Genomic DNA, 15821 nt, shown 5'->3' with positions numbered 1-15821 from the left:
GACATCACTTTTGGTGGAAGATGAACTGCAGCGGAAGAGAAACAGCGCTGCAAACACCAGTGTTACATGGGGTGGAATGCATGGGATGAAGGTGGAATGGAAAACAATGTTCTAGTACAGACAAGTGTGCATGAACAGACACACACTCTCTTAAATTCAGTTCTCCACATTTCAGCAGCAACTTGTGAAACTTCATCAGCATTTCAGTGCAATTCCCCCCCCCAAAAAAAAAACAGGACAGGCTTCAGTTAACGAGTCGTATCAGCGGAGCCCTGTACAAGGACTTCCATGTGGGCAACAGGAATCTCTATCCCCCTGTGCAGCCCCTGAAATAGGCTTGAGGGGTGTCAGGAGAAACTCCAGAACAGCACACAAGGCAGATGAGGACAAGGGAGATGGTTCCATCTGACAAGCCTGAACAGTTGCTCCGATGGAATAACTGTCTTGGCACAAAGTTGAATCCCTCGCACACATTCCCATATGCAATTTTGAGTAATATACACATTTTTGCAAGCAAGTTTCCCCAGTACACATAAAATTGATACATTATTTTCCACTAACGTATGCATCTTTCTGTACACTTTCTCCTGATACAGTGGTACCTCTGGTACGTTCTGGAGCCCTGTTCGCATCCTGAAGCAAAAGCAGCCCACATCTGCGTGTCTATTTCCGTGCATGTTCGTGACGTCATTTTGAGCGTCTGCACATGCACGAACAGCGAAATCCATTACTTCCGGGTCGCCATGGAGTGCAACCCGAAAACACTCATCCTGAAGCATATTCAACCCGAGGTATGACTGTATGTGCATTTGCATACACATTGGTTGGCTCGCATACTGCATTGCAAAATTAGGAGAAATTTAGCGAATTTCTAAGGAGAGTTGTGTTTTGGTTGGTGCATTGGCTTGAAATTAGAATACATGGGTTTCTAATTAAAAAGCAAACAAAACAAAAAACCCCTCCACATCCCTAATACATACACACTTAATATATACTACACACTTGTGTAATGTTTGTGTGTGCATGCACTACAATCCTATATTGGGGGTGGACTTCAATTCCCATCATCCCTGGCGATTGGCTGTTCTGCCTGGGGTTCATTGGAGTTGGGTTACAACCACATCTGGAGGTCCTCAGGTTCCCCATCCCTGCTATATTGGTTCTAGACCAGTTTGTTATGTTTCTCCAATGGAAAACCCAAAGGAACCAGGTAACAGAAGTTTGGAGATACCTCTGCAGGCAGTGAAGGGACGCGGGTGGCGCTGTGGGTTAAACAGAGCCTAGGACTTGCTGATCAGAAGGTTGGCGGTTTGAATCCCCGCGACAGGGTGAGCTCCCGTTGCTCGGTTCCTGCTCCTGCCAACCTAGCAGTTCGAAAGCATGTCAAAGTGCAAGTAGATAAATAGGTACTGTTCCGGCGGGAAAGTAAACGGTGTTTCCGTGTGCTGCTCTGGTTCGCCAGAAGCGGCTGAGTCATGCTGGCCACATGACCTGGAAGCTGTACGGCGGCTCCCTGGGACAATAAAGCGTGATGTGCGCCGCAACCCCAGAGTCGGTCACGACTGGACCTAATGGTCAGGGGTCCCTTTACCTTTACCTTTACCACAGGCAGTGAACAGGGCAAGTGGGAATTTGATGAATGCTGTTGTGGTAAGGAAACTCCCCTTGCCATGCAAGGCCCCATGCAGGAGTGTAGCTAGAAACAGTGTTAATCCAGCTCTTCCATTCTTCATGAGATGCAGCGTTGGACAAAGTGAAAGCTTAAGTTCTAATAAATTACCTGCAGGAAATTGGCAAGGCTTCCAAATTGAGCAACGGAGAGGACTAGCAGTAAAGAGTAGAAGTTAAATATAGCAAAGGAATGGGCTGGAAACTATACTAGGGTGAAGACGCTAGGCCAAGGGACATAAAAGCGGTCCATATATTTTATATTATTTTCCTTTCAGTCATTTTTACTGCTCATGTTTGGCATCAAAGTTCCATTTGTACATTTGGTAAAAACACTTAAAAAAAAATTGGAGAAAGATTTGCATACTGAGATGCAAAGTGACAGAAGGGCAACTTATTTTTTTAAAATGTAAAATAAAATGTTTGTCTTATCAGAATTCCCCTCCTCTAAAAGGCAGTTTGTGCTAGGCAAGCTGGATTTTTCTGTGCACTCCCTTGCCTCCCTTGCTTAAATCCTAAACTCTCTGATCTTCTAAAGGCTTAATTTTAAAAAACAACAACAACAACCTTCAGACATATGCAAGGCTAACATTTCTTTGAAACCAGGCAATTAAAGATATGCTGAGATTAGTCGTTTCCTAGTGGGGAAATGCAGTAGTGCATTAGAGGAAAGATAAGAGTGTGTTCCTTAGTCCTTGGGAAAACAGAAGCCGTAATCGCAGAGGGGAGGCAGAGCTGCTTGTTGGCTGAAGCTTAGTAGCTAAAGGTAGCCTTTATCTTTCTTCCACCTTCTCCAGTAATCTGTCTAACTAAGAAGAGATGTCCCTTGAGCTCCGTGTTGGCTGCACACAAAGCCCATGTGCTTCAATGTATAGTGGGGAGGTGGGGAATCTATAAATGGCATACCCTCCAAGTGTCCCGATTTTCAAGGGACAGTCCCGGACCTACGAAAGCCACACCAGGTTCTGATTTGATCCCAGAAGGTCCTTATTTCCTCTGCCAGTGTCCCCACTGTTGAGCTGGGGAAGGAGGACGACAACTTTTGGGGGAGAATCTGGGTTGGAAGAGGAAACAGGCCACATGTTTGTAGGAGCTGGGAGGAGAAAGAAGGTGCTGCTATTGATCCCTTGCGCTGCAATCTCTGGGCCCCTTCAGACTGATGTGATGTTGCCGGCGCATTCTGCCATGCGCTTGTGACAAAATAATAACAGTGCATTAGCAGTGGATTTATTCTGCTTTCATGGGGTGCATTCAGACGTAGAGAACATTGCATTAGTTTTCCTGATTATGAGGCTACTGCTTCTCTGCAGTTTTCTAATGTTCCTTTCACACTGCAGTACCTGTTGAATTACCAAACTCTGAGTTTTTGACTGAAATACAAGCAGGTCGTGCTAAATTTCGTTCACACAAAGTGTGCATGGAGAGGCACGACAACAAATGTCCTACAGCCACACACACACACACACACACACTTTACTGGTTTTCAGATGAAACAGAGCTAAGAAAAGGCCTGATTTATATTTACCGTATTTTTCACTCTATAGGACGCACCTTTCCCCCTCCAAAGATGAAGGGGAAATGTGTGTGTGTCCTATAGAGCGAATGTAGGCTTTCGCTGAAGCCTGGAGAGCAAGAGGGGTCGGTGCGCACCAACCCCTCTCGCTCTCCAGGCTTCAGGAAGCTATCCTCAAGCCTTCGGAGAGCGGCGGGAGTTCCCACCGGGCTCCAAACACTTGCGGATAGCAGCCTGCAGCCTGAAGCCCAGGGAGCACAGTGCCAACTTCCACTGTGCTCCCTGGGCTTCAGGCAGCTATCCGCAAACCTTCGGATAGCGCAAGCTCCGGGAGCGGTGGCAAGGCTGCGCAACCTTGCCTCCGCTCCCGGACCTGTTCTGGGGGCTGGGGTCGGGGGAAGCCCCGCGGCTAAAAACAAAGCTGTGTGCAGCCTCTCCCCGCTGGAGAGGTTGTGCATGGCTAAAGAGGAAGCCAAGACAGACAGGCTGTCTTGGCTTCTTTGCTCTTTGGGGCTGGGGGAAAAATTGTTTTTCTTTATTTCCTCCCCTAAAAACTAGGTGGCCCTATGGTCCGGTGCACCCTATAGAGCGAAAAATATGGTACATTTTATATTTTGTTTGTTGTTCGGTACGCAAAGCTTACATGGTGGCACACAGATGCTGCCAAAAAATACAGTGGTACCTTGGTTTAAGAACACTGCAAACCCGGAAGTAGGTGTTTTGGTTTGTGAACTTTGCCTTGGAATAAGAACATGTTTCGCTTCCTGTTGAGTGTGTTCCATTTGTAAATTGAGTCCCCCACTGCTATGGGAAAGTACACCTTGGTTTAAGAACCGACTTCTGTAATGGATTAAGTTCATAAACTAAGGCACCACTGTAAATGAATAAAAAGCAAGGCAGTCTTACCCAGCCTGGTGTCCTCCATATATTTTGGACTACAACTCCCAAGAACCCCAGACCAATAGGGCCAATGGCAAGGGATGATGGGACATGTAGTCCAAAAAAATCTGGTGAGCTCCAGGTTGGGGGGAGCTGGGCTAAGGGCTAGAATAACCCCACACTGCCCAAAAGGAAGCTTTTTTCTTTTTTCTTTTGCTTCCTGAGAGAGAAAATGCACTTCTTGGCTGGGTTTGCGGATGGACGGACCTGTCAATTCCCCTTATTATTTTACCCATTTCTGCAATGTGTAGTATGGGGTTTCCCCCCATATAATGCATATCCGCATGCTGATTTCACCAATATAGGCATTTATGTGCACGCTTTATGCTAGTATACACATTTCTGCACACATTGCTTGGCTGGAGAACTGCCTCGGAGAAGTGCAAATTTCAAAGAGCGACCGTATCTTGGTTCTTGTACTGTTTTGGAAAGTGTGGATTACATCAAGTTCACCTTTAAAGAAGAACTGAATCTAATTCTTCTCCCATCCCTAGTTAGGCCATAGCAGCATTTATGTACTATCTGGTTCAGCTGAGCATATTACACTGATCCAGTCCCACCAGCACTTGCTACTATTTAGTTTCCAGACCCATGTTTGGGTTTTGACCTATAAAGCCTTAAGCAGCTCAGGAGCGCAAAACCTCAAGGACAGCCTCTCTTCATATGAGCCCACTTGGACCCTGAGACCATCATCTGAAGCCCTTCTTTGTGTATCCTCCTGTGGCAACACAGGAAGAGGTCTTTTCTGCGGTGGCTTCCTGTTTGTGGAGCGCTCTCCCCAGGGAGGCTTGCCTGGTGCCTTCACTATGCATCTTTAGATGCTGGACAAATATGTTTCTCTTTAGCCAGGCCTTGGGCTGATTGACATCTGATCCCCTTTTAAAATGTGTTGTGGAATTGGGGGGTTATTGGATTGTCTTTGTTTTTGTTTTTATTATGTATTCTGTGTATGTGTGTGTGTACTGGTCATGTTGTGCAGATGCCTAATGATCGCCTTCCAAAGCAACTACTCTATTCCGAACTTAAAAATGGGAAGTGTAATGCTGGTGGTCAACAAAAGAGGTTTAAAGACTGTCTCAAGGCAAATCTAAAAAAATGTAGTACAGTGGTACCTCGGGTTACATACGCTTCAGGTTACAGACTCCGCTAACCCAGAAATAGTACCTCGGGTTAAGAACTTTGCTTCAGGATGAGAACAAAAATCGTGCTCCAGTGGTGCGGCGGCAGCGGGAGGCCCTATTAGCTAAAGTGGTGCTTCAGGTTAAGAACAGTTTCAGGTTAAGAACAGACCTCCGGAACGAATTAAGTACTTAACCTGAGGTACCACTGTACAAACACTGACAACTGGGAAACACTGGCCTGCAAGCACTCCAGTTGGAGAACAGCCTTTACCAAAGGTGCCATGGGCTTTGAAAACACTCGAACTCAGGAAGCAAGGGAGAAATGTGCTAAGAGGAAGGCACGCCTGGCAGATCCACACCATGATCAGCTGTCACCTGGAAACCAATGTCCCCACTGTGGAAGGACGTGTGGATCCAGAATTGGCCTCCACAGTCACTTAAGGACTCATTGTTAAAACTGTGTTTATGGAAGACAATCTTACTCGGCTACGAGTGATCACCAAAGAAGAAGAAGAAAGATAGTAATTTTATGTTGTGAACCGTCCTGAGATCTAAGAGTATAGGACGGTACACAAATTTAATTAAGAGATAGAGAGAGAGAGTTGGGTTTCTGCATGTGCTGTTGGGGTGTATATGGATTTGCATTGAGTGTTATACATGTTCGAAGGCCACCTTTGCTACAAACACCAATTGCATACAGCTGCAAATAAAACATTTTAAGTGTGTTTTAAGCACAATATACAATGTGACGCTAGATGGCGATGGGGAGCCTTATGGAAAATTCAATCTATTTTAAAATATGCTTTTAAAAAAAGCATTTTCAGAACTGTGTGTAGATTCCACCCCAGTCTACAGAGCAAGATGAATAAAAAGAAAAAAAACAACCCCAAAAAGGAGAGAAAGAAGATAACTATAAGGCCCTTTACCATATTTATATTATGTATATGCTATCATTTATCCACACAGAGAGAAGTAGACCCTCCCAGCGGCCACCTGAGAGCCCACTTCTTCTTCAAGTCCCTCACCATGGGAGACTCTTTCTACCCATTCAACCTTGAATACCCCCCTTGGGCTGAAAAGGATTAGCCAACCCTGCTTTATGCTTTCAGATTATGCAATTCTGTCATCAAAATGCTAATTTGCGTGAGCAATTTTTATTTGCCTCTTTCACCATCGCGAGCATTTATGTCCTCCTTTACTGATGTACCAAAAGGTTCTGAATTGTCTGAGTGCAGGAAGGAGACAAATAATAATATGCCCCCATGACTGGCAGCGGTGAAAAATAAGTTGTCTCCCTCCACAATCATATATCTTAGGACTTAGAAGTTGGACACAAAATAGCAGACAGGCTGGTGATTAATCTACATATGCAAATGAAAAGGGGAAAATGGGTAGCTGCTGTATTATTTTTTGTGTGCTAATTACTGCAATTTCAAACCTTTGATGAATAGGCTCCCTAATGGACAGTTCTCCTAGGAGGGATGTTGCTAAGAGATTCACGACTTTCCTAACCCTGTGAAAGAGTTGCCAAGCCCTGGGGTGGGGAGGGAGGAGGGGAGAGAGAGGAACAGAACAGAGACAGAGATGCCCAGCAAGAGGGAGGATGTTTACGTTGTGTACCCCAGCACCTACCATAGGCCGGATAACAGACTTTCATACAGCAAACGGTACTCAGGGCTGTCAGGCTGGTAAGACTGCACAGGCCAAAGAGAACTCCACAAAAGGCATAGAAAGTGCACATAGCATGGTTGAACAGCCACCTGGAAGGGAGAGATAACTAGGGGAAATAAATGATTTTCCCACAAGGCCTTGTGTCCCAGGCAACCCAGTCACAGAAAGAGATGCTTGAGCATCACTGGTCCAAGCAGGACTTTGCACAGCGGCCAATAACAAGGATAAAAAAAGCATCCTAATCACAGAACCGCGTGTGCTCCATGAGATACCCATCCAGCCATCCCGCAACAGGAAAAGTTGAATTCCGCAACCTGTGTAAAATCAGTATTCAACATACAGTCACTTGTTCTTTTCTTGTAATTTCGAAAACATAGAATCAATGATTGCAAATTATTTGCACACAAATTATGCAAACGGAACAGCTTTTGCGTGATTTAGGCTTCAGTTCGAACCCCGGTTATCTGAGAGTAATTCATCTCAAATTCAGTAGGGCCTACTTCTGAGTAGACTTGGTTAGGATTGTTGATCCTGCCAGCAATCTGTTTCTGCTGGGCAGGGAGAGCAGGAATGAGCTATAGTGGCAAGGCAGCAGAACGCCACCCCCAGTCTTCTGACACGAGCCATGTATCGTCCGTGCAGTTTTACCCACAAGGATTAGAAATTTGGTTTTACTTCAAAATGAAAACCAAGATGGCCAGGATGCAGCTTTTCTGAACTTTGGCTGGATTTTGCACACTTCCTAAGCACAACAAGCAAAAGCCAAACACCTCTTGTCATTAGAAAGTTCCAAAATGCAGAAAATCTCTAGGTGTGGTGGTGGTTCAAGCAGTGGTGGGGTCAGAGCTGAACTTTCTTAAACATGGCAGATGGTTCAGATGACCCACTTAGATTCAAGAAATGCACAGTTGGATCCAGTTGTTAGCAGAGTGGTCTTACGAACCATTCCAAAGGGTGGAAAGTGGGTCAAACTCTGCCACGAAAACTCCAGAAGGGTCCAGTTTGGACTTTGGCTCCTACAGCATTGCCCTACTTCAAAATCCAGCCTTCCCAAAGTTGCTTATCAACTGCAGAGGGGGAAATATGCAGGCTTAAGAACAGAAATCCATACCTTTTTCGTTTTGTGGTTGATAGTACTTTTGGGGTAGGAAATGCAAATGGGGGGGGGAGATAGCTAACGCCTTTTATGCCCTACAGCAGTGCTCCCCAACCTTGGGCTTCCAGCTGTTTTGGGACTACAATTCCCATCATCCTTGACCACTGGTCTTGCTAGCGAGGGATGATGGGAGTTGTAGTCCAAAAACAGCTGGAGGCCCAAGGTTGGGGAACACTGCCCTACAGCACCTATCCAAATTGCCCCCCCACCTGCTTTTCAAGAATGAAAAAGATGCTGGGAGCTTCAAACATGGAGCTCTCATGTCAAATGTAGTTTGGCCCTGATGCAACATCATCGCTCAAGCTAAGCCAAAGAGGGACCTGATTGTTGCTTGGAGAGGAAGGGCTGTAGCTCAGTGGTACAGACTCTGCTTCACACACAGAAAGTCACAGGTTCAATCCCTGACGTCACATATTAGGAGTAACTGCTGTCAATTGGTATGGACAAGACTGAGCCAGACTCAGTACCGGGCCTAGCTTATGGCATTCCTGTGTTCTTAGGAAGCCATTAGCCACTCTGAGCTTTCGAAACGGAAGAGTGGAACCCAACAACATGAGCAAATGAGCAAAGCAAGCTACCTGTGTGCAAAGAAGGATGGCGTGGCCAGAGGGAAGAGGGTTGCGGTCATGCCCACATCGCTGATGGCAAGGTTCACGATGAAGAACTCGGCAGGTTTCAGGACGGCTCTCTTCCGATAAGCTACCAGCAGCAGGAGAGAGTTTCCAAAGAGAGAGACTACACCTGCGGGAAAAGGAAAGAGTGAGCCATACTAAATTCCACGTCCAGTCAGTGAACGGCTGGAGAAAGAATGGGACAAAGGTGTGTCATAGCTACATCCACTCGCAAATACCTAGCTGAGTTGCAATACCCAGTCTGCACATTCATTCTACATATTACTGTAATATGCTACTTATTTGTTACCATTATAGGGACGTGGGTGGCACTGTGGGTTAAACCACAGAGCCTAGGACTTGCCGATCAGAAGGTCGGTGGTTCGAATCCCCGCGACGGGGTGAGCTCCCTTTGCTCGGTCCCTGCTCCTGCCAACCCAGCAGTTCGAAAGCACGTCAAAGTGCAAGTAGATAAATAGGTACCGCTCTGGCAGGAAGGTAAACGGCGTTTCTGTGTGCTGCTCTGGTTCACCAGAAGTGGCTTAGTCATGCTAGCCACATGACCCAGAAGCTGTACGCCGGCTCCCTTGGCCATTAAAGTGAAATGAGCGCCATAACCCCAGAGTCGGTCAGGACTAGACCTAATGGTCAGGGGTCCCTTTACCTTTACCTTGTTACCATTGCTGCTGCTACTAGTATTATTTAGGGCAGCTTTTCCCCAACCACTGTGGGAGCAGGGTACTGAACTAGATCACAGAACCATGGAATTGTAGAGTTGGAAGGGACCCTGAGGATCATTTAGCCCAGCCCCCCTTGCAATGTAGGAACATGCAGCTGTCGCATATGGGGATTGAACCTGCAACCTTGGTGTTACCAGTGCCAAACTCTAACCAACTGAGCTACCCAAATCCTGATCAACGGCTACACTGGCAGGGGCTGGTGAGAGTTGCAGTTCAATATCATTCGTAAGACCACTAAATGCACCTTTGGTTGGATCCAGCAGCACATTTTTCACATTGCCTCCCCGTTAATGTCAGTGATGCATAGGGGTATTTTGAGCCGGAATAATGCCCCGTGCTGTTTGAATGGCGAAACCCGACCTTCATGCTGGCAAAGCAGGAGACGCCGTTTTCAGCTGAGTTTCATCCTACAAGCTTGAGAGTGGCAATGTCCAATTCCTTCTGCTCCCCCCCCTCCATGTCCACCTCCCCCCCCCCCCGCAGACCTTCCTGGCAATCTTCCTCACATATAGATCTGCTTTCTACAATAATATATTGTGTGCGCAAAATAAACAGGAGAAGGAACATTGTGGAGATTATGCAAAATCCAACGGGGGCTGCAGGGACAAGCTGTTCTTTTGTTTGAACATAGTTGAGACAACAGTGGTAATTAAAATTTAATGCCCTGGATTTTCCTTTTCTATTAAGTCATGCTAATTTCATTTAAAAAGAGTTTTCCTGTGTAACCACCAAAGAGATCCTGATTACTCCAAGGGCAGGCTATGGGCGATTGGAATGACTTCTTGATAGATTAGCTTGCAAATTAAATATTATGATAACAGTAACATGCTGGAGGTGTAGAACAGTCTCGATAGCCAGTTTTCCTGTGCCAAGTCCTCTGTGGCCCTAGATCAGTGGTAGCCAACATGGCGCCCTCCAGATATTTTGGGGCTCCCACCAGCTAGTAACTGTCAATGGTCAAGGATGATGAGATTTGGAGTCCAGAAACATCTGGAACGCGGGTGTCGCTGTGGGTTAAACCACAGGGCTTAGGACTTGCTGATTAGAAGGTAGGCGTTTCAAATCCCCGTGATGGGGTGAGCTCCCATTGCTCAGTCCCTTCTCCTGCCAACCTAGCAGTTCATAAGTATGTCAAAGTGCAAGTAGATAAATAGGTACCACTCCGGCGGGAAGGTAAATGGCATTTCCGTGCACTGCTTTGGTTCGCCAGAAGTGGCTTATTCATGCTGGCCACATGACCCGGAAGCTGTACGCCAGCTCCCTCGGCCAATAAAGCGAGATGAGCGCTGCAACCCCAGAGTCGGTCACAACTGTACCTAATGATCAGGGGTCCCTTTTACCCTTTATCATAACATCTGGAATGAGCCACATTGGCGACGCCTGCCCCAGCTTGTTCCTAAGCGACGCGCATTTGTGTGTGGAGTGTGAATCACATGAAAGAATAGGAAATATATGTCCTTGTTTCCACTCCTCTCCATGATTTCTAATGCAAAGCTTTTTCTTTTTCTCCCTTACATGGCGCGTTATTAACCATATCCATTACGCATATTATTTTACAGGCTGTTTTATTAGCAGTGCAGAAAGATTGCTGAGTCAGGTTTTCCTCCGTCCCGTGACCTGACGAATAATCCTGGATGAGCTGACGAAACGGCATGGAGAAAACGGTTGTGGTTGTAAAAAGCTGTACAGTCACTGACGAACACAAGGGACGGTTAAAGGGAAGAAGAGAGTGTGTGCTCTTCTGTGTATGCTATAGGCAAAACATTTGGGAGTTTCTCTCCAGTGTTCTGATGAGGACTAGAGAAACACGGGATCCTTGAAAGTTGCTCAGTGTTCTCTACACCTTACTGCCAGCAGCTACCCAGGGTTTCAGAGACAGGTCCGGAGGGTGGCAACACGAGAACAGGGCCTTTTCTGCAGTGGCTCCCCATTTGTGGAATGCTCTCCCCAGGAAGGTTCACTTGGCGCCTTCATTATATATCTTTAGGCGCCAGGCAACAATGTTCCTTAACTATTTTTCTGTGCTTTTATCTCGTGTTTTTATCTTGCGACCCTGAGGTCTTTTGATCAAAGGCGGTATACAGATCTAATAAATAAACAACAACAACAATTTCCCCAGCCTGAAATGGAGAGGCTGGGGATGGAACCTGGGACTTCCTGCATGCAAAACAGATGCTCTACCACTGAGCTATGGGGTGGGCGTGTCTCTTGGCCTCCAGTGATGAGTCCTAATCAGATGTTCAAGGGGTCACATCGGGCTGCAGGGCTGTGCATCTAGCCATACTCGCTGATAGCACCTGATTCCTCACAGCTCCTCCCCCACCTCTGCCCGCACCGGTCCTAAAGCACATGAGCTTCCACAGTGGGGCCCCATGTTAAGAACATCTGCAAGGTTGCCTTACCTGCCATCTGCCCGCTTTTCTGCTTTGATCAGTGGAATTGGTGGTACTGAAGGTGCCACATAAAACCCTTACAAGCCACATTTGTAAGAACTCAATCGCTTAGTGTTGTGGCGCCTCCACTTCGGAACTCCCTGCCTATTGAGGCCAATGAAGCACCTTTACTGTACTCTTCTTGGCATCTGCTAAAAACAATCTTTTCTTTTCTTGAGAGAAAAGCAATGACAAACCTAGACAGCATCTTAAAAAGCAGAGACATCACCTTGCCAACAAAGGTCCATATAGTTAAAGCTATAGTCTTCCCAGTAGTGATGCATGGAAGTGAGAGCTGGACCATAAAGAAGGCTGATCACCAAAGAATTGATGCTTTTGAATTATGGTGCTGGAGGAGACTCTTGAGAGTCCCATGGACTGCAAGAAAATCAAACCTATCCATTCTTAAGGAAATCAGCCCTGAGTTTTTCACTGGAAGGACAGATCATGAAGCTGAGGCTCCAATACTTTGGCCACCTCATGAGAAGAGAAGACTCCCTGGAAAAGACCCTGATGTTGGGAAAGATGGAGGGCACAAGGTGAAGGGGACGTCAGAGGATGAGATGGTTGGACAGTGTTCTCGAAGCTACAAGCATGAGTTTGACCAAACTGCGGGAGGCAGTGGAAGACAGGAGTGCCTGGCATGCTCTGGTCCATGGGGACACGACTAAACGACAACAACAACAACAACAACAACAAAATCTTGCTTAGACAAGCCTACCCAGGTGCTTAGAAACCTCTGGTAATTGTAATCTGTTTTAGCAATTGTATGTTTAAAGTAGGGTTGTAATTTTTTCTCAGTTTTACTGTTTGATCTTTTCTAAACCGTTTTGAGGGTTTTTTGTTTTGTTTTTTGTTTTGCAACCAAACAGCATATAAATTTATTACATAAGTAAAAGCAAAACATGTCCAAAACATTGCCATTCTTAAGCAGCATTGAAACTCATCGAGTGCAAAATCAAATTTCCGCAGTTGAGATCCATTATGTGAATGGACAATTCTGAGCAGGTTGGCCTGTCTTCAGTGGCGTAGCGTGGGTTGTCAGCACCCGGGGCAAGGCAAGTAATTTGCGCCCCCTAACCTGTGGATTTGCACCCCCTAACCTGTGGATTTGTGTCCCCTAACCCTAACCCCCAGATGTTGCGCCCGGTGCGCCCAGCCCCCCCTGCACCCCCCACGCTACACCACTGCCTGTCTTTGCCAACATGCTTGCAGCATAATTAATGAGATAGCATTTTATCTGCCCCTCCAACCCCACCCCACAAGCTAGGAGTAAATTGGCATCACCATCAGAAATTCAATCCATCCATCCATCCATCCATCCATCAATCAATCCTGCACCATCAAGCCTCTGTGCCGTGAGAGATTTTGCAGGACAGGGTTGGCTGTTCCTCTTTTCCTGTAACGCAGACCATAATATCTAGTCAGGTTCCCTGGAGGAAGCCTGGCTTTTCTTAAGATTGACTTCAGAACAAACTTGTCACCAAGAAAGCATGGACTGGCACTGCAAGGTTATTGCCAGACCAGCTCAAAACATCAGGATAATTGCTAAGGTTTGGCTTGATGGTCAAGGACAAAGCAATAATTTAGGGCAGTGGTAGTGGTGAGGTGGCCAGAGGGGGATTTCCAGCAAATGGCAATGGCTTCTCAAGAAACTTCCTGCATGTCTATCTTGCAGCCACAGACTTATTCCAACTTGGCATTGACAGCGTAATGCAAAAATGATGCTGAGTTATTCCTGGCAAATGAGTGCTAGTTATTTAGAGCACTTCTGTGTGACACTTTTGGAAAGTGTTTTGAAAGTGCATTAGATGCAGTTCTGGGATCCTCCGACACAAAGGATCGGAGGTGTTGGTGGAGTGCTGATTTCCACTGGAGCCTACACGCCCCTGGAGGTCCACAGCAAAGAAGGCAATTGGTCCAGTGAGTCACGCCATGACCTCCAGTTGGAGCACTAATATGTGGACCCCGGCCGTGGTTTTGACATACAAACCCACATTTTCTTCTTCTTTTAATTAGAAATGCAAGGGATTAATGTGCAGAAAGTGGAATTAAGTAATTAGGCTTCTGGATAAACCCCTGCTTTCATTTTTAAAAGAGGGAGTGGAATAGAATGCCTAGTACTTTATGCAGGTTGCAGAATTTAGCTTTGCTAGTTGCAGAATTTGGAGTTGGAGTTTTCTTTTATTTGAAAGATGAGAAATACACATAGCCTTCATCAGAGGGCATAGGAGCCAACTCCTTTGCGCCCCCCTGGTAAAATATTTGAGGGAGCTGCCCCTCCCCCAGTTGATGGGCATTACCACTCAAATGTTGTGCATGCACCATGTTATGTGATCAATTACATATGTGGGGCAGGGCTTACCTGCCCCCCCCCATATTTTATTCAAGTTGGCACCCCTGTCAACTGAGTGTGTATGAGGAAATTTTCTTCCAGTATGTTCTATATGAAAGTACCGGTATGTTAACATTCATGAACACTGGTACACTTAAGTATTCTTGTGACTCTTGTGAAATGTTTTCCACACCCCATTTTGCAGTCTCCCGGTTTAGGAATGAAAAGTGAGAATGTGAGAGCATAGGACTGGTTTGACTGCATCTCCGAGCTCAGAGCACTTGCCTGAGAAGACACCCAGGTTGATCCCTTCATTTTCCAAGTTATTTTTGCCAAGGGACCATCAATCCCCTTTCACTCTGACAGCAGTGATCCCTTTTTCAGTGCATCATTAAGCATCTCCAGGAAGCAGACAGGTCTGACACTGATTAATTTCCCCTGCTGCCTTTGGAAGCCTGAAACAGACAAGTCCCCGGCAAGGCAGATGGCTGGGATCGTGTGTATCGAGTTTCTGTTCTCGTGCCGCGCTGTTAGCCCAGTGCTGAGAGTGGCTGAAGTAGAATTACCCCGCTTTTGGAACTGTGACCAGGATCACAGTCTGTGAAAGCTGAGTGAGGGTGTTCACTTATGTATCACACACACTAAAAAGGAAATGCATCACCAGAAAGAGTGCAAAAGGGGGCGCAGATTTGCATAAAATGTGAATGTTGCCATTGATATGCATGGATGCAAATTTAGAAATAATTACTATAATTTCAATAGAAATAGAATCCATTTCACCATAGTGGGGGGAACTGATTTCCAGGTGCAAACAACTTCAAGACCCTGTTCTCCCTTCTTGTGGTTATTTACCGTATACTGTACCTGGTGCCTGGCAAAGCATCCTTCTAACAGCCCACTGTTGTTTCATCATCATCATCATCATCATCATCATCTATTAATTTATACCCCACCCATCTGGCTGAGTTACCCAACCACTCTGGGCGGCTCCCAACAGAATATTAAAAACACAATAAAACATCAAACGTTAAACAGGACTGCCATCAGATGTCTTCTAAATGTCAGATAGTTGTTGACATCTGGTGGGAGGGCGTTCCGCAGGGCAGGTGCCACTACCAAGAAGGCCCTCTGCCTGGTTCCCTGTAACCTCACTTCTCGCAGTGAGGGAACTGCCAAAAGACCCCCGGAGTCTGGGCTGAACAATAGGGGTGGAGACGCTCCTTCAGGTATACTGGGCTGAGGCATTTTAGGGATTTAAAGGTCAGCACCAACACTTTGAATTGTGCTTGGAAACGTACTTGGAGCCAATGTAGGTTTTTCAGGACCAGTGTTATATGGTATCGCTGGCCACTCCCAGTCTGGGAAATGAGCCAGGTGAGCTGATTTAGTACAGTAGACAATACTACCTTGAAATCTAAGGAACACCCAATAGGGCTCCAGTCAAGGAGTAGGAGGTGGGGCTGTATCTCAAGCCCTGGGATAAGAGAGACAGTCAATGGCTGCATAGACCCAATACATTTAAAGCACCCCCCCCCCAAGAATCCTAGGAATTGTAGTTTTTTAAAGGGTGCTGGGAATTGTACCTCAATGAGGGGTGAACTACAGTTCCCATAATTTGTTGTGGGTAGTGGTGGA

The 15821-nt window shown here is 46.2% G+C and overlaps 1 protein-coding gene across 2 annotated transcripts in view; it reads right to left on the bottom strand.

The window, feature by feature from the left end:
* LOC310709054 (opsin-5-like) overlaps nt 1-15821 on the bottom strand; it is a 65793-nt gene that overhangs the window by 10587 nt on the left and 39385 nt on the right. For both annotated transcript variants that reach the window (XM_083508184.1, XM_083508183.1), the window contains exons 3-4: nt 8647-8809; nt 6874-7001 (exon numbers count right to left, since the gene is read on the bottom strand). In XM_083508184.1, the coding sequence (XP_083364310.1) occupies nt 6874-7001; nt 8647-8809 (291 nt within the window). The remainder of the gene's footprint in view (nt 1-6873; nt 7002-8646; nt 8810-15821) is intronic.

Source organism: Podarcis liolepis, assembly GCF_965112155.1.
Source record: "Podarcis liolepis genome assembly, chromosome: 6".
NCBI lineage: Eukaryota > Metazoa > Chordata > Lepidosauria > Squamata > Lacertidae > Podarcis > Podarcis liolepis.
The sequence above is the reverse complement of the archived record's forward strand: the minus strand, read 5'-3'. Positions and strand labels throughout refer to the sequence as shown.